Raw genomic sequence first — 23,492 nt, 5'->3', positions numbered from 1 at the left:
GTATGATTATTCCCAGAAACATTTTTAAATAACTTGACATCGTTGGCAAAATAAGGAGAAAGGGCTGAGGTAAAAGTTTAAAATTAACAAAAACCTACCGCGCCAACTTAACAGGAAAGCAATCTAACTTAGTTGATTATTATTCGTTTTATCCCTGGTGTCATTTTGCTTTCTTTCTGTTAAGCTTTTAATTAAAACTGAATTTTAATATTCCATTCACAAACAGGTCAATGAAAATTCATTTTATCTGGATCCAGCTTCCGAGACACGTTTCGCGTATTGAGTGGTTCATCCAAGCTGTAGTGCTAAGCTAGCACTAATCCGTCGTTATGAGTATTATCCGTCTTTCTCAGTCTCCGCCATTTTCAGAAGCAATATTGGCCTAGGTGATAGTTATCTACATACGTAAGTATACTTAAGTAATTAATTAAGTATATAAAGACTTCATAAGACTATCTGTGTGGTTGTCTGGAAGAGATTACTTTCAGTAATAAGGCTGTCGATTGTGCTATTTATTTTCTGTTAAGTATATAAGTATGTGAATCGCTGTTTGTGTGAAATAAAGAGTAAGTACATATATTTGATCTTTTATCATAATCTTTATGAATATACTCAAAACACATTGAAAGGAACCAAGTAATAAGGAATATGAAGTTCAATGATAATATAAATTTATTGACAATATTAAATACAAATCTTACTAATTTCTTCAAATCACTCAGTATTATTCTGTGCCTCTTTAAATTTTCTTTTCAATATCCCGGAAGTGAGACGAAACATTCTACAATTTTAAGAACTTCAGTAGGGCGATCACGAAAAACAGAGCTAACGTATAGAATCGAATGCGAGTGCGACTATTCGAAAGTGCTGTCAACCTGTCAACAACAAAATGGCGGTGTATACTGTATAGATTTGCGAAAGTTTGACAGCTATCATTCCATAGGTCATTCTCAGAATAATATTATGTACTCTGTGGTCATTCTATTCGAAAGGTAAAAAGTGTTCGAAAGTGCTGTCAAGTTGACAATTGTCGCACTCGCATTCGATTCTATACGTTAGCTCTGTTTTTCGTGATCGCCCTACTGTTCACTTTTGTTCACTTAAAATAACTGAGTTTGAAAATAGAAAGGAGAGCCACAGAAAAGATGAAGAATATATTCTGTGCCGTCACAGAGTAGGCTCCGTTGCACAGGTTTGTGTGACAGGCGCTGCATTTTGAGGCGACGGGGTGAAAGCTGCTCTGTTGGGGGTAGTCTTCGCACGAGGTTCCACAGTCTCTGGTCAACACTGTTCCAGCTACAAAATAAGATTGTTAATATTGTTAATTGTTAGTATTTAAATATAAATAAATAAGAGTAAGTTAAACGTTCGATAGGTAGAAATAATTATAATCGCAAAAACCGATTGCTGAAAAACTGTTATGTAGAGAATTATAATCGCAAAAACCGATTGCTGAAAAACTGTTATGTAGAGATTACTTTAGGCAATAAGGCTGCCTTTTTGTACTGTTTTTATAATATATTATTTCCTTTCATAGTGGAAAATTCATTAGCTTACCTTCAACCTTGAAAGTCTTAGTAACGCAGGCGTCGTATGGCTGCCGGCAGTACTTCACGGTGGTGTTTTTGGGGTTGGGCGACTGGCAGCTCGGGTCATTAGTGGTACTGCACGCGTAGCACACTCTTATGTCAGCAGATTGCTGACTTTTAGCCGAGCGTGGTGAGCCTGTGGCGTCACGATTATCATTGACAAATCCATCTCCTTTATTTTCCACAAAATCACCAGTTCTCCTATTTTCACGATGAACCGGCTCTTTGTCATCCATGTTTTGATTTGGTGTTCTGATACCATTGACAAATCCATCTCCTTTTATTTCCACAAAATCACCAATTCTCCTATTTTCAAGATGAACCGGCTCTTTCTCATCAAAGTTTTGATTTGGTGTTCTGATTTTGAAAGGACAATCATTGTCTTCGCTGCTTTCTGGTTTATTTTCAGTGATTTTTGAGGCAGCTTTAGTAGCTTTAATTAAAGCTTCATGTAGAGGTCGTGTGTTACGCGGAGGTTCTATTTGGTAATCCGATGGTAAAATATTGTTATGTAAATCATTGTTTGTCAAACTTCTTTTATTACTAAGTTCAAGTGGTGTTGATTTTGAATTCGATTTTCGTTTAACATTTGTAGTTTTCGCCCCACTACATTTTGAAACTTGTGTGTTTGATGGTACGTTAGATGTAAAGATATTATCTTTATATTCTATTTCGCTGTCATCCTCAGATATTTCAGAATTCGAATTGAAAATAATATCGGGTTTATAATCTTTATCCTCATTTTCATTTAGTGGCAAGGTTTTTAAAGATTCTGGTGAACCTTGGAATGCTCGACGTGAACACGGCTGGCCACCTTCCACAAGACCACTTGGAACAATGTTGGACATTGCACCAGGCCACAGGTTTTGTTTTTCCTCAAAGATTTGTCCGAAAACTAGAATATAAATGTTTATTACAATTATCAAGCAAGAAGAAAATTAAAAGTTCTATGGGTATAATAATTACCTGAGTTGGAGCACAGCACCACTAAAATGACCAGAGGAACCATAGTGACCTGTCTCCAGACTGATGCCGGGAGAAACTGGAAAGTGACTGAGAGATTTCACTCGCTAAATAGGTTTAAATGAAGCTATCACAATATTTTATCAGTAAAAAATTAATGGTCAGCTGGTGTATTGTAAATATGCACTCTGTGAAGAGTTTAATACCGTGTAAACAATGGCCGTTCCACGAAAGTGACTTGCATTGTTCCAGAGCACCAACTATTAGGAACTGTTTTGTATTGAACGAAAAATTTCATATACAGGGTGTAAAATGTATCAGATAAATTTTAACACATAAATCTACTAAAGTTAAGCTGAACAGCGTTCTCAAAGAAGAATACCCTCGCAAATGAACGCCCATACAACTTTCGCATTAGGAACCACAAAACAAACCAACGGCATACTATGTTTCCTTGGAGAAAATGGTTAAATTTGACCATGTGAAAAAATTGTTCGGGCGCATGTAATTTGTTTACATCCTGTATTTGTTGCACGTGAAGGAATACTGAGTCATGCTGTGTAACGCCTCGCTTCCTTCCACGTAGGTATACATTTTTCAATATTTTTCCAGAAACACTGATTTAATTTTATTTAAGGGTTTCACTTAAAAGTTAGCACTAAGAATATCAAGTTACTGACCTTTTCATCTCGGCTTTTGTTTATATTCGTCTCTAATTGGAGTAGCAAAAAAAAAAAACTCAGTAGAATCCAAAAAGCGAGGGTTCAAGAAGATTAAATTACAAGACTAAAAGCCAAGTAGTTACCGATGTACTATGGTAAAGGTTTAATATATTTTTTTAAACTATATTAAAATATTATCTTTGTTAGCAAGAACATAATAAATTACCTACTTAGGTAAATACTCATAGGTGCTAGCTCATGCGTGCATAACATCACTTACTCATATGCAAAGAATACTCATATCTAGATGCAAGGCCTGTCCTGTAAAATAAGCGCACATAGCATCGTCTAGGTAATCTAGAAATGTTAGCGTCAAAGTTTGTTTCACGCCCCACTACCTCTGATTCCTGCAGCGAGGTGCGCGTGATGTCGGCAGCGCACGCCGTACAGTCGGCTATAATAATCTGTTTAAACCGCATTCTACCGAGGTTCAAGCTTTACTGTAACTTCAGCAAGTAAGTACATGAACACGTGAGAAATATAAGCTACAGTCAAACTATAAAGTCCTGACATCAAAGAGTGCGATTTTGATAAGACTTTTTATGATCATCAGTTATTTGGAGCGGTGGTGGCGTAATGGATAAGGCCTCGTCCTCTCAATCGAGAGGCCGTGGGTTCAAATCCTGGCCTGTACCAATGAATTCTTTCAATAGTGTTTTCAATTAAGGAGTTTAAGTACAATAATATGACGTGCTCTTACGGTGATGGAAAAGATCGTGAGGAAACCTGCACATCTAGATTTTAGATGTGTATCCTAAGTGCATTGTACTTATTCCAAATCGGTGATATGGTTCGCAACCTATCACGTGAGTACAAATTTGCTGCGAAAAGTGGGTGGCTCGCTTGTGAACCCTTCGGGCATAACAGTCGAGAGTGCATATATGTATATGTATGTTATTTACTTACTTTTACATACATTTTGAAAATAAAATACCGATTGACTATCGATTTTTAAAGGATTTGTCCTTTAATAAATATAACAGATCGATTAAATACGATCTTAAACAATTAGTTAGGATCCACTTCCGTTTTCACGACTTTATAGTTGGACTGTAAGCTTAGCTTTTATCATCTTTGGTTTACACGTACTTAATTTGTCCACGAATGTTATACCCAAAGGTCAGATGTGACTCGCAAGCGAGTCGAAAAGCAAAGTAGGTAAGTATACAGGAGTTACAATTATGCACTTAGGGTACACGTCATAGAGAATATAGATGTGCAGGTTTTAGAGATGTGCGGATGACGCTTAGGTTGGCTATATATGCACCTTAGCCTACAAGGAGACTTTTAGCACCAGAAATTAATGAGTGCTTATGTTCATTAGTGTTTAATCTAGGGAACTAAACAAATCCTGTTTATCTTCAACCTCTTTGATGCAGTGTGTAGGTACTGTGAATAAAGGAAAAAGACAAATACGGCTGACCGACAAAACAGGAACTTTCATCCCCTACGGAAATGGCCGCCTTTGTCTCAGTCCGACTACTAGACCAAAACGTGCTGGTCGCTTTAACCACAAAATAGAAGATAAAGTGGAATTCCTACTTGTAAAAACAGTAAGGAGGAACCTACGTACAATTGAATTTCTAAAATATTGTTAACAATGTTAGAGAAATACGTATCAAAGGTCAGTAAGCACGTAGGTATTATAATTATGTAAATAGGTACATTAAGTTACTATTGATGGATAAGAATTATGTAGAATAGGTACTGAATCATGAATCGGAGACCGAGTAAATGTAATCGACAAACACTCACCAATCGATAAATTAATGTTTGTAAAGATCACTAACTTCACCTAATAGAGTTAAACTCCTATCCGTAAGAAAAGCAGAGTAAAAGAAAGTTGGATAAGGGTTAACGCAAATACATCTTCAACAAAATAGAGACTCGTAAGTTTCCTCATAATGAATTTTACGAGATAAGATCAAGCTGAATTGTGCGTCGTCGCTCCACCCTGCCAAACTGCTGATTCTAGGTTTCCACTACAAGAATCTACCTAAATAATGCATATCTACAATTTATTCTTGTTTTCTGTTACACTTACACTTACATAAGTAAGTAGTCCATGAAAATGAGATCCAGTTAATAATCTAGATATAGAAAATAATACACATTTAATATGCATTGATAGACAGTAAAAAGTTAAGAACCAAATTGATAATGTACAGAATAACCCCAATGCTCGCTCCGCTTCCTTCGGCGACGTTTACTAGAAAAGTTATATTTGTCGTTTCAACAGAACTCCGGTAATCACATTCAACAACGACAAATTAAGTCCCAGAGCGGCTTCGTTTTAAGACTCAAGTTTGGAGGGAGCAATTCCGCAGGTGCTAAGGGTGTTCAGAAATCTTCCGTGTAAAGTTCAGGGAATTATGTGAACTTCTTACAGTTTTGTGCGGGTTTTGGTCCGTTTCCTTTTTACAAGTGGCGTTTCTGACACGATGACTGTGGACGTAATTGAATTTTGCGAGTGGAGCGGTCTGCCGGGGACGATATTATTAGTAGGTAGGTAGGTACGTACGTTTTGGGCAAGTCCTTCTGTAGGGTTGTAGGAATATTTACTCACGAGGGTGTGGTGGCTGACTACTTCTGGGTACTTATTCAAGTGTCTGCGTGTGTAAGTCACCTATTTATTAATATATCACGTCCGATTTGATAATATGAGATGATATTGATCAAAGACTACAATAATAATAATATATTACATACCCTTATACAGGGCGTTGCAAAAGTGGTATACTAAGCCGAAAGGGGGCGATTCAGGGGATCATCTGAGCCACTGAGTTTGGGAAATTCTCTGAAATTAAGTAAAGTGTCATGTGACCAAATAGCACCGACAGGTTTGAAGGAACTGTGGGTTCTGTTTTTGTCATTCGGCTGCGGAACTTCTGAACTTTATTAACGGACCTTGAAAAATCTCGCATACTGTATAGCCCAAATTAGGCAGATGTATGTCCGAAAGTAAAAATCATCCATTCTGTCGAACGGGCATGTAAAGCAATCCTCTATCCAGTCTTACCATTTGGGCTTTGAGCTGTGAGTTTGATATAACAGAGTGCTCTTGTGTAGGTACTGTGCAAACACTTGCTCACTATTGATCAAATGCTACCAGTCAGTTCAAATCAATGAAAATGGCTATCGCGGTAGAAATGCAATTGGCTAAAGCGGAAATTTCAAGTGTGAGTATGACCATATTTTGTTATCGGAAAATTATATTAAATACAGGTTATATTTTAATGACACAGATTTATTATTTAACTATATTTCGTTACTAAAAAATCATAACTTATGCCTATTCTAGATATCTTTAGTTACGTTCAAGCACATACGAGTACTATTTTATGTAGTAAAAGTAAGTACATGTTACGATCTAAAATAATACATAACGTGTTCATGGATACATATTTAATTACATGTACCTTAATCTATTAGCATTCTGTTATTGATACTTTATTGGTAAGTTATTGATATTGTTTTGTATCTAGTTATGTACCCCCAAGTATCTCACCCTTAGAACTTTCTGGAACTTTAAATATAAATATAAACAGAGATACTGTAAGCATTGCAACATATTATATTGTTATTGCATCAGCCAGGATGCTGATGGATCATTCCACGAACCTCCAACTTTGTAAAGCATCAACTGTATGGAGTGTAGAGTGATGTATCAGCAGATTGGTCACGTAGGCCACTCTTAGTGTTAAGACTATGTCATTGTATGAGTCAGTATTAAACGGACCTCAAATCGGAACGGTTATGCTCGTCTTTAATTTTAGTTTTTAAAAACCTAATAGCGCGGACCCGCAATTTGACTGGCGCAGCCGGTAGGATAGTCGCTATAAATTAGCAGCGCGTGTTTCGCATCTGTCGGTTCGAGCATCAAATTTTGCTTACCTAAAAAGGTGAAATTACGTCGCGATTCGCTATTAAACGGCTATTCCAAGAACCAAACAAATACGTCAAGAAACGGGTATCCAAAAGTGCATTAGTGTTTTTGCTCGAGTGTTGAGGCAGCGATGCGTTGGTAAGTACACTTCTCACCTCCCAAATCCAGTCCTCTCCATTTTTCACATGTTATTTAGGGATCAAATTCTCTCTGCTTAACGCTAGATATTAAGTAAAGTGTATTAAATTGATTAAATTGATTTAAAGTAAATTTTAAAGCTAAAAATTATAGTGCATCAAATTCTGCAACCCCTAGTTAAGTAAAATATAGGATAAGTAATCATTATTCTAGGAAAATTCCCATAATTATTGAGTTATTTTGGAAGCGTTTGCTTAAAATCAGTAATGTCTAAAATAATTTTAATACCCCGCGAATTTTCTGGAGTAATACCCACCTTCAATGGTGACGGGAAGTTACTAAGGACATTTCTCACGAAATGCGAATATGTTATCAATGCATATAAAGGAGATAACAACCCCGAACAGGAGCTCTACCTGTACCATCTAATTACGAGCAAACTAGTTGACAAAGCCGCTGTTCTTATCAGCGAAAGACAGGATATAGAGTCATGGCAACAGCTAAAAGAAATTTTGACACAAAGCTTCGGTGATAAACGCTCAGAAGAGTGTATAGCCATCGAATTGGAAACGTTAAAAATTAACCCACAAGAAGACTTTTCTAGCTTTTACAGTAGAATACAACACATTAAAAGCGCTTTAATAGCCAAGGTCAACCTTTTGGAAGACCAACAACTAAGAAAAAGTAAAGTAACAATATATGAGAATCTTGCCAAAAATGTTTTCCTCTATAACTTGCCTGAGGATTTAATAAGGATTGTAAGGTTGAAAGAATGTAATTCAATCGAAAGTGCCCTAAGCATCGTATTGGAAGAGGTAAACTTCAAATTCCAATATCAATCTAGAAACAATATGTTAAAGAATGCAACCCCCACGTCAAAACCCACTCAGTTAACATCATTTAACAACCAGAATTCTTTCAGACCACCAGCATTCCTTCAGCAAGGCTTCAGACCTCTTGTACCGCAAAATAACCAATTTAAATTTGGCATCCCCCAAAATCAACCCTATGTTAGACCCAACTTCCAGCCTACAGGCTACAGACCGAATTTCCAGCCTACAGGCTACAGGCCCAATTTTCAGCCAACTGGTTACAGGCCCAACTTACCCCAAAATCAATTTAAGTTCGGCATCCCCAACCAAAACTTGCAGAGACCACAGTTTAAATTTGGAATTCCCAACCAGCAGTTTCACCCCTATAAATCCAACAACGCAGTGACGACTGACGTATCTATGAGAACAGCCCCTGTAAAACAATTTTCGAAGCCAACTAATATGAACCAACTCTTCTATAACGAGTTGCCATACGAACCCGAATCAGAGCAAAATCAACCTGAAAACTATGACGATAATGTCTATTATCCTGAGTACGCTCACGAAGAACCCGCGTACAATGACGAATACTATAATGAAATCCCACCTATGTCTAACCAGGAAATAGAGACTGAAACTGAAAATGAAAATTTTCAGGAAGAAGCCTCCCCAACCAACCCGAAGAGATAATACAAATAAATTGCCACCAAGTTAATAAACTACCCCATATAGTCATCCCTGAAATAAATGCTAAGTTCATGATCGACACTGGTAGCACCCGATCTTTCATGAGCCCTGAAATAGCGAACTATTACTTTTCAGACTTCAAATACCAAGAGCCCTTTGAAGTAATTAGTACCCACTCACGCAGTAAGCACGGAGAAGTAATTTACATACCTCTCCTGAAAACATTTCAGAGCCCACTGAAACATAAATTTTATCTGTACAGCATAGATAAAAACTATGACGGTTTGATTGGTTCAGATCTGCTGACGGAGCTTGAAGCCACAGTAGATATGAAAAACCAACTTCTTATAACACCCAACACACGGATACCAATAATATACAGTCCACCTCGACAGGCTATCCTTGAGCCCCGCTCAGAAACCCGTGTGAAAATTCCCACGAGCTTAGAAAATGGTGAAGCGATAGTTGACTACAGAGATTTCGGAAACGGAATTAGAATGCCTTCAGCAATAGTCACTTGTAAGAATGGCCTCGCTGAAACAATAATACAAAATCTTTCAGAGGAAAGCGTAACGCTGACATTCCATAAGCCTTTTCAGGTCCAACCTTTTCAGGAAACAGAAATAAAATGTCATTTCAACACCGCCACCACCGATTATGATGTAGACGAAATATTAAAAGACAACCTTAATAAAATCCGCCTTGATCACATGAACGAGGAGGAAAGAAAAGCAATTTTCCAACTTTGTTATGAGTACCGCGATATCTTTTACACAGACAAATTACCATTAACTTTCACCAATCAGGTAAAACATGAAATCAGAACCACTAACGAAGATCCGATCTATGTAAAACCCTATAGATTACCCCCGGTCCTTAATGAGGAAATCAATAGACAAGTGGAAAAACTGCTTAAGGATAACGTCATACAAGAATCCCACTCTCCGTGGAGTGCCCCAGTTCACCTCGTACCAAAAAAATTAGATGCATCCGGCGAACGAAAGTTCCGTATGGTAGTCGATTACCGACGCCTTAACGAAATAACTACAGACGATAAGTTCCCTTTGCCTAACATCACTGACTTACTAGATAAGCTAGGAAAATCTATATATTTCAGCACAATAGATTTGGCATCCGGCTATCATCAGGTAGAAGTGCTAGAAAGAGACAGAAAGAAGACAGCGTTCAGTACTCAGAACGGGCATTACGAGTTCACGCGTATGCCGTTCGGTTTAAAAACCGCGCCCGCTACTTTTCAGCGCGCAATGAACAACGTTCTAAGAGGCCTGCATAACATCCATTGCATGGTATACTTGGACGACGTGATAATCTTTTCAGCTAGCCTTCAGGAGCACATTCACAAGCTTAAAACAGTTTTCCAACGACTTAGAGAATCCAACCTGAAAGTACAGTTAGACAAAACAGAATTTTTGTGCAAGGAAGTTCTTTATCTAGGTCACAAAATAACTCAGAACGGTTTACAGCCGAATGACGATAAAATTCAGGCAGTCCTGAATTATCCCATACCTAAAACTACCACCGAAATAAAGAGTTTCCTTGGCCTCATCGGATATTACCGCCGATTCATCAAAAACTTTGCCCAAATAACGAAACCGCTTACCAATTGTCTCAAGAAACGCAACAAAATTGTAATAGATCAACAATACATAGATGCCTTTCAGAAGTGTAAAGAGCTATTAACAAACGCACCCCTCTTACAGTACCCAGATCCTGAAAAAACTTTTATATTAACCACCGATGCTTCCCAGATAGCCCTAGGTGCAGTGCTTTCACAAGGTGCAGTAGGTAGTGATCTCCCCGTCGCTTATGCAAGCCGAACTCTGACCGAAACCGAATCACGTTATAGCACGATCGAACGTGAACTTCTAGCCATTGTATGGGCCATCAAACACTTCCGCCCCTATCTTTACGGGAAGAAGTTTATCATTTACACCGACCATCGTCCCTTGGCGTGGTTACATTCTCTCAAGGAACCCAGCAGCAAACTTACCCGTTGGAGGTTAAATCTCTTAGACTATGACTTCGACATAGTATATAAAAAGGGCAAACAAAACAGTAACGCTGACGCATTGTAGCGTATAAAAGTAAATGCACTATCTGATAAGGACTCAATGGTAGTAAATTATGACAAAAAGGACTTACCCCGCGATTCACAGGACTCACGTACAATCACCATATCTGATTCTGAAAAAGAAAAAACAATCACCATATCCGACTCAAGTTCTGAAAAATCAGACTTAGAAAATATTACATATCCGGTTCCATCCCTCTCCAGTAAATCTGATACAATACATTCAACACAGGACCTTCAGTCACACGGTATACCTATTTTACACGAAGCAATCGATACTAAGCCTAATCAAATATTAGTTTTTCAATGGTATAAAAACAGTATGCAAGTTCAAGACAGGTCCCGCGAAAAACAAAAGGTCTTAGAAGTTTTCCTACCCATAGATAACCAAGATCTAATAAAACAATTCCTGAAAGAATACATAAAACCAAAAACCAAATATTTCATCTATTTCGAACAGGAAGAACATCGAAAACAGTTCAGCAATATAATAATCAGCCTTTTTAAGGGTGGTTCAATCCAATTTTTCGAGTGCACTGAAAGAGTAGTTTTCATCGAAGACGAAAATGAACAGAAGGCGGTTATTCTGAAATTTCACCTCGGAAAAACCTGCCACAGAGGTATTCGAGAAACCCTCACACACATTAGGCGACATTTCTTTTGGCATAACATGACTGAAACAATTTCAGCAGTAATTAACTCATGTGACGTGTGCAAAAAGATGAAATATGACCGTAAACCCCTGAAACCATACTTACAGTTAACTCAAACACAAGAAGCCCCATTTCAGGAAATATTCATAGATCTGTTCACTATCGAAGGAAAAATATACCTCACCCTTGTTGATGCTTTCAGCAAGCTAGGCCAAGCAATCGAAATTTCTAGTAAAAGCACCCCTGAAGTCATCCGCGCACTAATAAAATACTTTTCTTATTACGGTGTACCAAAGAAAATAAGCTGCGACCCCGGTACTGAATTCAATAATGAACTACTGAAAGAAATGATGTCACTCTATAAAATTCAATTGCACATAGGCACGCCTAGAAACCCTAACTCAATGGGTATAGTCGAACGATTTCATTCCACCTTAATTGAAATTTACAGATTGGCAAAATACGAACAGCAATGTACCGACGCCGCATCCATAATGACTTACTCTATCATGGCGTATAACAACTCAATCCACTCCGTTACTAACTTAACACCATTTGAAGTCGTCTTTGGTCATGTAGAGTCCGAAAACCCATTTAACGTAAACTTCGAGAAACAATACTTACAAAAATTGATGAAAGATCACGCGAAACGAACAAAAGTTCTATATAAATACATATCAGATAAAATGCTTACCTCGAAAGAAAAATCCCGTGAAAAACGTGGTGGTGAGACCGATATTCAGTTCTCAGAAGGAAAACCAATTTTCACAAAATTAGTCAATACCCGCAGGAGCAAGGATAAACCCCGTTTTGAAAAAGCGATCGTTACTGGAAAACCTGAAAGAAATATCGTCCCTGTTACCGTCAGAGGTAGACAGACTAGAATTCCCATTAAAAACATAAAACGCCCTTCGCAGGTGCTGCTTAGTGGCCATGATGGCTCTCATGAGCCCCAGCCTGGGCCTTCAACTTCAAAGGATTGAAAACAATCCCGGGATCCTCCCCGTAAGACAAGGAACAGCTGTTATTCAACAGGATAACTGGCTTATTTTTAAGGTATTAGATTTAAATGGCCTACTGATGGAATTAGAATATAATAATAGGAAGTATAGTAACTTTAGTAAGTTAGTATCCGTAGATAAGCCTTATTTTAATGAATTTTTAGGAATACGAGAACAAGTAGAGTATTTACAGAAAATTACTATAAATAAGTTTAAACAGATAATCCCTTCACACCGAGTCCGTAGAGGAATATTGAACCCTATTGGTTCTATAATAAAAGTCATAACAGGAAACTTAGATCAGGAAGACGCTCAACATTACGAACAGTTAATAAGTAATTTAAATAATCAACAGATCTCTACAAACAAACGCTTAACCGTTGTTTCTAAGATGATAGACGGTCTAATTAACTCATCAGAAACATTACATAATAACTCAAAAATTATGGACAATAGACTAAAACGTATTGAAATAATGTTAAAGGAAATCAGCACTAAAGAAAATAATGCAGTTTACTCTACTTATATCTTAAGCTTGTATAACCTATTTGTAAGTAATTTTAGAACGCTTTATATAAAGATTAGCGAGTTAGAGACTGCCTTAGCCTTCACTAAGATAAATATTGTACATCAATCTATACTTAACTCAACTGACTTATTACAGCTGTTAATTAATATATCTAAATCTGAAAACCTTATGTATACACCTACCTTGGAAAATTTAGTAAAAATAGAGGATACAATCAATGTTAAATCATACATGATAGATAGAAAGATAACATTTGTATTAGAAATACCATTGATAGCAAACTCTACCTATAATTATTATAAAATGTACCCCTTACCTATCTTTCATGACCCTGAAAACCTTACCCTTGTAATAATTCCCAAATATCCTTATATCCTGGTGAGAGGTGTTACATATTTACCACTTATACAACCTTGCAAGCAGGTATCTGAAGAAAATTACCTATGCACTCATGAAAATAGAGCACCATACCCTGAAATTACATGCACTGAGGAGCTGATGACATTTAAAGAGCACCCGACTCACTGTAATCAGAATGCAGTGATTATAGAACAGATTAAGGTTCAGAAAATATCTATTAATAAATGGATATTATATAGCCGCAACACAACTATTATTGAAAAGCGATGTAATAGCGAAATAAGCCGTAACTCCATAAAGGGTACGTATATAATACTTATAGACGAACCCTGTGACCTCTACATTAACAATATGCAGCTGCATCATCAACGATCATATACCGAGAATATGTCATCAGAACGCATCCCTTCAATAAAACTGCCGGAACTACAAACCAGAGTAAACTCCAAGGAAAACGAAAATCCAGTAAATCTTCAAGGAATGGACCTCAGCGACCTGCAACACATGTCCTACATGCTGAAACAACTCAATAGTGAAAGTGATAGTGAAATGGGCAATTCAGTGAAAGTGAAAAGCATTAGTCTAGGCACTCTTTTACTGTATTTTATTGTATTTTTAATGATTATTGTGTTTATTCTTAAAAATAGGAAAAAGCTCACTAATATGTTGCAGTGGCGAAATCATCGAGATGTGCATGTGCAACCCCCCGATAATTTCGCTCTTAAGGAGGGAGGAGTTATGTACCCCCAAGTATCTCACCCTTAGAACTTTCTGGAACTTTAAATATAAATATAAACAGAGATACTGTAAGCATTGCAACATATTATATTGTTATTGCATCAGCCAGGATGCTGATGGATCATTCCACGAACCTCCAACTTTGTAAAGCATCAACTGTATGGAGTGTAGAGTGATGTATCAGCAGATTGGTCACGTAGGCCACTCTTAGTGTTAAGACTATGTCATTGTATGAGTCAGTATTAAACGGACCTCAAATCGGAACGGTTATGCTCGTCTTTAATTTTAGTTTTTAAAAACCTAATAGCGCGGACCCGCAATTTGACTATCTTTATATCCGAACTTCACAATCTCAGGTAAACCCTACGGGTTTTTGTGATTGTTGCATGCTTTTAATATAAGCTTATAAAATAATATTAACAAGTAGATCGCAATTTATCGTATTGATAGGGACTTCCTGTTTTATTTTATGGGAAGGGTTCGGGTCGGATCGTTTTACAACTATTGCAATATCGCGCACTTACATATTTATGATATCCACATCCCCCTTTTATATTGATATACGTAGGCGACTAAGTATATTTACTTTTGGGATAAATATAATGGTTCCACTGAAAGAAATAAAGATTTCTGATATGTATATAGCTATACATATGCCCCCTTATTCATAGAAAAGTTATAGGGCGTTTTAGCTATTGAACCGTTTTGTACCTCTCTGACAGAATATGTCAAATATTTGTAATGAACAATATAGGTACTAAACAAAAGTAACATTATTACATAATAAACCTAACTTTTTACATATTTTTCTTTTAGGTACCCAAGTGATTATGTATTTAGAAGAGACTCTTCGAGAGGTTGGTCTTCGCTAGCATCGAACCTTCATGGTAGTGCTACAAGAGTCATCGGTAAACCTGAACGGAAACACCAAGATTGGTTCGACAACTCCGACACAGAAATCCGAAAACTCGTGGAAGATTACAGAAAATCGCTCAATAACCGATCAAATAATAACGATCGTCAAGCGGTTCACCGCCAGCTCAAGGCAAAAGTGCGTCAGCTGAAAGACAAATGGTGGACAGATAAAGCCAACGAACTGCAGCTTTTTGCTGATACAAACCAAACAGGTAAATTCTTCGAAGGCCTACAGACTGTCTTCGGTCCTAGATCAAAAAGGACAGCACCGATATTCTCGCAGGATAAGAGTTGCCGACTGACCGAACAAAAAGATATCCTAGCCCGCTGGGCGGAACACTTCAACGAGGTCTTGAACCCTATTGCGCAGACTACTGACATGTCTTATATAGATGCCCTCGAATGTCTACCAACGAGTGAAAATCTTGCTCATCCACCAACCTTTCAAGAGTTCCATCTGGCAACCAAACGTCTCAAAAACGCCAAAGCACCTGGAAATGACAGTCTACCTTCAGAAAGTGTTTAAATATGGTGGCCCAAATATTAAAAACAAATTGTTTCAGCTCATAAAGAAAATCTGGCGGTCTGAAGTAGTGCCACAGGACTGGAAAGATGCCTGCATCTGTAAACTTTATAAAGGCAAGGGCGAAATATCTGACTGTGGCTCTTACAGAGGCATCTCCCTTCTCTGTACTGCTGGAAAGGTGATAGCACATATAATTAATACCCGCCTTAGCAAACTCGCAGAAAAAATACTTCCAGAGACTCAGTGTGGCTTCCGCCCGTATAGGGGTACTGTAGACGGCATATTTGTAGTTAAACAAATACAGGAAAAAAGCCAAGAACAGAACCAGCCCCTATACATGTGCTTCGTCGATTTGGAAAAAGCATTCGACCGTGTGCCGCGCAATGCTCTCTGGACCGCACTAAGGAAAGCTGGCTGTCCTGAGAAATTCATTAATATAATCAGACAGTTCCATGATAACATGAATGCCAAGGTCCAACATGAAACCGAATTCTCAGATCCTTTTCCAGTGTCTAGCGGGGTTAAACAGGGTTGTGTTATGGCGCCAACACTATTTGCAATATATTTTGCGGCTGTTATGAACGATGCACTGAAACAATGCAATGACAAAATAGAACTCTCTGTTAGGACGGACAAAAGCGTGTTTGATCTCTCCCGATTCAGGGCAAAAACTAAAATTCGCAAGCTCTCTGTCATGGAAGTCCTCTATGCCGACGATGTGTGCCTGATGACTGACTGTCTAGAATCGCTTCAGAGATGCATGGATTCTCTGCACAACTCTTGTTGTAAATTTGGCTTGGTCATAAGCGTCTCAAAGACACAAGTCCTTAAACAACCACCTAGAGGTCTTGACGCGAACCGCTCGTCAGTACAACTGTGCGGGAAACCCCTTAAAGAAGTGACCAAATTTCAATATCTTGGTAGCCAAATCAGAGATGACAACAGCCTCGCGTCGGAAATACCTGGACGCATAGCTAAGGCAGCAGCCACTTTCGGCAAATTAAATAGTCGTGTTTGGAAGTCACATGACCTTAAACTGCAGACGAAACTTTTAGTGTACAAAGCGCTTATTCTTCCCATCTTACTGTACGCTGCAGAAACCTGGTGCCTCTACAAACCAGACATTAGAAAACTGGATACTTTTCATATGAGATGTCTGCGCTGTATTCTGCGCATCAAGTGGCAAGACAAGATCCCGAATACCGACATTCTTCGTCGTACTAACATGCCTGGCATGGAGGCCATGTTGATGAAGAGCCAGCTCAGATGGTGTGGACACGTCAGGCGTATGGAAGACTGCAGAATACCTAAAGCCGTGCTCTACTCAGAGCTCAGTCGCGGGAAACGGAACCGTGGCGTTCAGTACCTGCGCTACAAAGACGTGCTCAAGCGTCACCTCGTTGCTTGTGGCATATCACCGGACAGTTGGGAGGAACTAGCTGAGATGAGGCCAGAGTGGCGTAACTCTGTCCACAAAGGCTTAGAAAATTTTGAAAAGTCTCGACTTCAAGACCTTGACGTGAAACGCCACTCTCGGAAGACACGCCCTAAGCCCTCCTACAACTATACATACAACAGGATGGGACAGCTCTACTGTGATCAGTGTGACAGGGTGTTTAAGACGAAGTTCGGACTTGCCAGCCACATAAGAGCACATAACAGAGTGTAGCAAGAGTCGCTGTTGTCGGATACGACGAAGAGGACATCATCATCAGAAGAGACTCGTGCCAAAAACTTCTGTAGTATCGAAAATACTTTTAATATTGTTCGCTAACGCTAGTTTCCATAACTATCTATCGATAGCTGATAGTTACTTTCATACTATTACAGAATGCTACTTTATGTGTCAAAATCGTATGATACTAACAGTCAGGGAGCTATCGATAGATAGAGTATTGAAATTGGCACTAAAGGAATGAATCTTTCAGAAAGCAACACGGAATGGTATAATGTTTAACGGTCCAATGTTAATTAGAAAATAATCTACTTACGATACAGATCGATTCAAGTGTCAAGACAAACCTATCTGGTTTAATGGCATTTTTATATAGCTAATCAATATCTAAATGCATTGTATTAAATTAAATTAAATCAATAATAAATAATTCGTGTATTCTCTGTCCATCTTATTAATGGTTTTTTAACATACGAAATCTCATACATATTTGAATGCAAGCGAAAACCAACTTTATATTATTTATATAATATAATGATAACTGAACGTCTGAACATTTTATTATAGGTACTTAAATCATTTCAGTATTCTATAACTGTGATGTAGTGATAAAGTGATATATCAGGTTCATTATTAAATTTGATTAATAGTGTGCAACCTCATTATATTTTAAATCCCGGCTTGTTTACAATAACTAAGCGCTGATGTGATGGATAAAACCTACCTATTTGTAATTTTAGCACGTGTTGTTTGCAGTCTGTTCAGTAACATATTTGAATTAAGCTAGCCGAATTTCAAAACAATGGAGGTATTATGGAATCAAATTACCGAACCCTCGGTCGGTCCGTGTTGTCCCTGTGCGTCATTTATGTTCCGAACCTATCTAATTGAATTCGTATACAAACTAGTCAATATTGAATACAGGGTGTTGCAAAATTGGTATGGTAAGCCGAAAGGGGTGGTTCAGGGGCCCGATTTCAGAGCATAATCTCCACTCCAGGGGCAAGGTTTTTTAAAGGACAAATTTATTCAAAAAAACCGTTTAGTACCTCTAGATATAATTTAGTTTACAAATAGTAGGAACTTATACATACTTAATATAAATAGTACGTTTTTATAAAATGCACTATGAACGTCGTTGGTCTCAAAATAAATCCTACAGCCTAATGAGTCTGACACTACCGGGCGCGCCAGCCTGAAATATAAACCCTACAAAATTAGCTCAACACCAAAGTTAAACCAGCTCATGCATAAACTAGGTCCAAAATTAGAGCTCTAGCCACACGGCTCAAATTTACGTATGGGTATATCAGGGTTCTTTCTTCATGCAGATTTACTGTGATCCCACATGCGGTTCAGTTAATTCCCGCGTACCGCAACCTTTGTCAAGCGAATACACAATGATGCCTTTTAGTGTTGATTTATGCAGTCCAACCCCTGAATTTCTGATTATTGTGGAGATCGTACTTATTTCAGGCGATCATTATAGAGTGAGATAGGGTCTAAAAACGAGAAGTAAAGGGTTGAGGAGGAATATGGGGACGTTTAACCTGTATTCCTGATTTGTATAATGAAAATAATTAACTAAGTAAGTAGGTACTTCAGTATTGTTTGCGATAAATACAACTTTATAATAATGCCAGCTCTCTTTTTTAGAAGGTCCAAAGTTCCGAAGCCAACCTACCACAGATCAAGAAACAGGCACTAAATATATACTTTCCTTAGTCCTGCGGATCGGTAAAAAGCAGTCGCTTCTAGTTTCATCGGTTACGAAAAACGCTCTATCATATTTCCACGTCTGTGTTCTTGTGTAGTTTTGTGGTAAGGGAAGGAAAACGAACTGCAGTTGAATGAATGCGCCTGTAAAATACCTAGATCAATGTATAGTGTTAAAATCAAATATTTTTTAAACATATTATAGTGAAAAAATTGACAAAATCGTATTAAAGTAACTGCAAGTCATCATACAATGGCTATTATGTAAACTACCATTAAAAATAAAGTACCTAACATAATTCATGCATACTCCGAACTGTTAAATATGTCAAAAAAGTTTGAAAAGATATAATACAACATTCAAAAGTAACGCATCCACAAAATGTCTACTTGTTGTCGAATCAATATTGGTCAACTTCGAGTTGGACACTTCGGTTTTTGTTGATATTTACAGACTCTCTAACAAACATTTTGTTTACGTTCTCACGTTTTCACACAGAAGGTAAAATATGGTAGACATTTCACATTGGAAATGTTCGGCGTGAGAGAGATTTTAGAATTCGGACCAACAAGGCATGTTCCACCCATTTCACATTTACGAAGGTAAACCTACAATAAAATGAAACTACGCCATGATCATACGTGGCTTGCTGACACGACATAGGTATTTATAATTCTGCTATGTCGGCTGTCCAATTTCAAAACACAGTAACAGCCAAGAGACAAAATGTTCAGGAGAGCCAAAAAACGTTTTTGTCCCTTCATTTCAATGCCCTGGTAAAACTATGATACATATCTAAACGAATGTAAGCTTAAAAGAACTGGCAGAACCTAGGCTTTACATACAATACTATTTCATTTAAATATGACTAATATTGTTGCTGTAATGCACAAAAGAAAACACTAACTAGGTTTTAAATGGTTTTCTCACCCTAAAACCGCCCTCACTGACCATTTTATAACATAGTAAGAGCCATTATTGTGTAATTTAAGACAAGTAAAGTATATTGAAATTGCAATAATAACGTAATAATTTATATGTTTTTTATTTTTATATATGTTTTGGATCCTTCACATAATATAAATCAAATTTTGCAGCACTTTTACACGACCACACTAAGTAATAGCTGAAATACCGGCATATTTTTAAGTTTTATCTAAATGAACCAAATCTCCATATTAAGAAGGCATGTATGACACGAACATTATTTATGGCTGCCTTAAATTAGACAATATTTCCTAAATTTTGAGCTAAAATTTGTTTACAATGTTTGAGTTTTTTTTGGTTTATGCAAAATAGGGCTAGTAGAAAGGTTCTGACGAGAAAGGTCTCTATGGCTTTTATAAAGAAGACAAAATTTCCTTATGTTCTACTTTTAATTCACCTCTCTAAGTCTCATTGGTTCAAAGATACAGGTTCTGAAATATCTGATATTTTTTCGAAAAAAGTGTTTGTAAAAATGTATGCCATTTGTGACTTACTAAAATTAACGGGCAAAAATTGACCTTTGCTGACCATTTCAAAACCTAGTAAGCACCATTGACAATTTTAAAACCTAGTAAGTCATTTTCACTTACTGTGTTTTAAAATGGTTGGTGGCTCTTACTGTGATTTAAAATGGTTTTCGTGGCATTTTTGATTTCGCAGTGTGGAGTTACTAGGTTTTTAGAAATTTTATTTTCGTTTCTAAGCCGTTTTTTGATATTCTGACAATGCAGGAATGTGCGGAATCGCCTAAAATAATGTATAAATCAAAGACCCGTTTTTTTTTTAAGTTGGCGCTTACTGTGTTTTGAAATTGGACAGCCGATGTATGTTAATGTTGAATTTTGTTTTTCAATTTAGCGTGTACTCAATATATAACTTGTGGATTAGTTAAGGATGCTCCTATGATATAAATCTAACAAGAGTTTTTAATACGACTAGAGCAGATCAGGCACTATTGTTGATAATAAGAATAGTCTTCTACAATAGCTCTACTCGTATTGAGCTTTTAAACGATAGCACGACATACCTTCGGTCCTGTACAGTTGCACACGTATGCTTCACCTCTAAAACACTCATTGTGAAGGGCGTAAGTGGCTGGAACGGCCTCAATGATAGCTTTTCCTTGTTTAATGGGCTTGGCAATGAGCTTTCAGCGAATATATCACTCGCGGCGCACGATAATGTCTTGGAAAAGGTTAACTTTTTTGCCATAGACTTTATCTCAACAATCCTTTTTCCCCTTTTTTGTTTCACAAATGACTTCTGTACTTTTCTTTTTTACTTTTGGCCCTGAAAGCTACCGTGTAGAGAAAGAAAGTCATCCGTTCTTGTTGCTGAAAGCTATAAATTCGGAATGTAATCAATAAAAGCTTTCAGGTATTATGTATGCATGTATCTAAGTATTAAAGTATATTAAGTTATTATTAAAACTATGTGAAAGTTACAATATTATTTGTATGCCTTCGTCTTCTACTCTTCAACGAAAAGGCTGTCCGGAAGAGAGCTTTTAGCGATAACCTATTGTATCATTTCCACTGTGTAAAATTGTTATTTCTGTATTTAGTTTTTATATTTTTTTTTTGTACAAATATATCTCATAGAGTTGTATAGTTAAAAATTAAATGTTTGTATACAGTTTGCTAATCTTTTAATATTTAGGCTTACTATCCATCCCCTATGTCGGCGCAGTGTTGATACTCCCTTATTCCAAACTTGTGCATGTATCCAGCTTAACCGACGAGTCGCTCTCGAGGCTGCAACAGTGTCTAGAGAGCATACAACTTGATTTTACAACTCCACCGACCAACTTCGTGTTAAAGCTACGGGCTATTTAGCAAAATCTAAAGAGTTGTCCAACTTTTTATGGCAGCGATGAAAGTTCATTTGTTGCTCACAGTCGGAAATACTTAAGAGGGCCATTACAGGGCTGGGAACAATGACTAGGGGCTGGCTGGTATTTGAGTAGTAGGTAAGTATACATATGTATTCTCAAAATGGCTGTAATTTGGGCAATGCTTTTTATGCCGGCAGTTACGTAAACAAGGTTTGGGTGGCGAGTTATGGAAGCGCTTTGAGCGTGTCTAAGGGTTCCGTTCCGTTTAATGCGACGTATTTGGCAAGTTAATAGGCACCTACGTAGACTACGCCATAATGAGATTAAATTTCGAACGTTTCTTTTTCAAATTAAGAACCTTTTGGTCATTAAGTATTTTTTTAACGATCCAATTTGATAAGTCCCTCTCTAAAGATAATGAGTATGATAATTTAAAAAGTTAATTCGAAGAGCAGATAGCCCAGCTCGCCTGTAACATGCATTAAACTCACTTCCGGTTTGTTCATGAATAGTAAGAGGAAAAGCACGGGAAAGCCGAGCATATACCTCATCTCATAATATAGATATAAGCACATCTGTAAATGTACAATAAACGTAGGACTTGTGTCTTGTATTGCCACATAGGCTGGTGGTTAAAAATGCATCTTGCGCAGCACAGTAGGTAATCTGACACCCTGGATTGACACATAGCCCACTTTTTATCCCAGAATTCTCACGGATAAAAGTTTTAAGGCGAAGCGAAGCTTGTGCTAAAAGCTAGTTTATGTATTATAAATATTAACTACTTACGCATTAATACCAAAAAATACTAATATAATAATAATAATAAAAAATAATAATAAAAATCTTTATTTTTCTCTATAATAAGTAAGTGATATAGCAGTATAATCAACAAAGTCCAGGTCTAGCAAATATTGTAATCCTGCAGTGAGTTCACATTATTTGTGAAATAGCACGACGCTACAAACTTCACGCACACTAGCGCGAGATAAACTTGTGCCACAAGCGGACACTTTGTGGCGCTATAACTCGAGATTATTTTATAGCTTGGAGTTAAGTTTGTAATCTAATTGCTGGTTTAGTTGTCACCTTTATTTAAATTTATAAAGGTTATCTGCACAGATATTAGTTTTTCGAATAAAAGTAGTTTTTTTTTACTAAAATACCAACCCAATAATTAGTAAAATTTAAAAAATCTGCTTAGGTACCAACTGAAGTGGAAAAATACATAAAGGGTACTGAAGGGGTAGTCAGAGGTGACTCGAATTTATAAAAATGTACTGTCCTATAACCTATCCTTTGTAGTCCGTGATGTTCTATAGATTTATACAAAGAAAAGTAAGTTTTTTAACAGAGACCACAGTAACCCTTCCTTTACTTCGATATATTGTTCGAACTGGTATTAGTAGCTAGGAAGGTAGTATAGTTAAACACCTGAGCCATATATACATAAATATAGTAGATCCTCTATCCTGCATGACCCCGCATCGTCGAGTCAGCCTTGGTTACTGATGAGGGTCCTATTGGTCACTCAACTACGGCGAAACAAAAAGAAGGGCTATGTGTTTGACTGGTAGGTTTATTTTTTATTGAGCCTTGTTCTTCTATCTATCCTTATAGGTTTATTTAATAACTAGTCGTCCCGTGAAAAAGTAACAAACATCCATC

General features: G+C 37.3%; 1 protein-coding gene across 1 annotated transcript; it reads right to left on the bottom strand.

The window, feature by feature from the left end:
* Positions 1-653: 653 nt before the first annotated feature.
* Positions 654-2,778, bottom strand: LOC105380114. The gene is made up of 3 exons (XM_048625266.1): positions 2,556-2,778; positions 1,558-2,484; positions 654-1,296 (listed from the first exon to the last, which is right to left on the bottom strand). The coding sequence occupies exons 1-3, from the start codon at positions 2,596-2,598 to the stop codon at positions 1,097-1,099; spliced, it is 1,170 nt and encodes a 389-aa protein (XP_048481223.1). The 5' UTR covers positions 2,599-2,778; the 3' UTR covers positions 654-1,096.
* Positions 2,779-23,492: the final 20,714 nt, after the last annotated feature.

Source organism: Plutella xylostella, chromosome 3, assembly GCF_932276165.1.
Source record: "Plutella xylostella chromosome 3, ilPluXylo3.1, whole genome shotgun sequence".
Classification (NCBI taxonomy): Eukaryota; Metazoa; Arthropoda; class Insecta; order Lepidoptera; family Plutellidae; genus Plutella; species Plutella xylostella.
The sequence above is the reverse complement of the archived record's forward strand: the minus strand, read 5'-3'. Positions and strand labels throughout refer to the sequence as shown.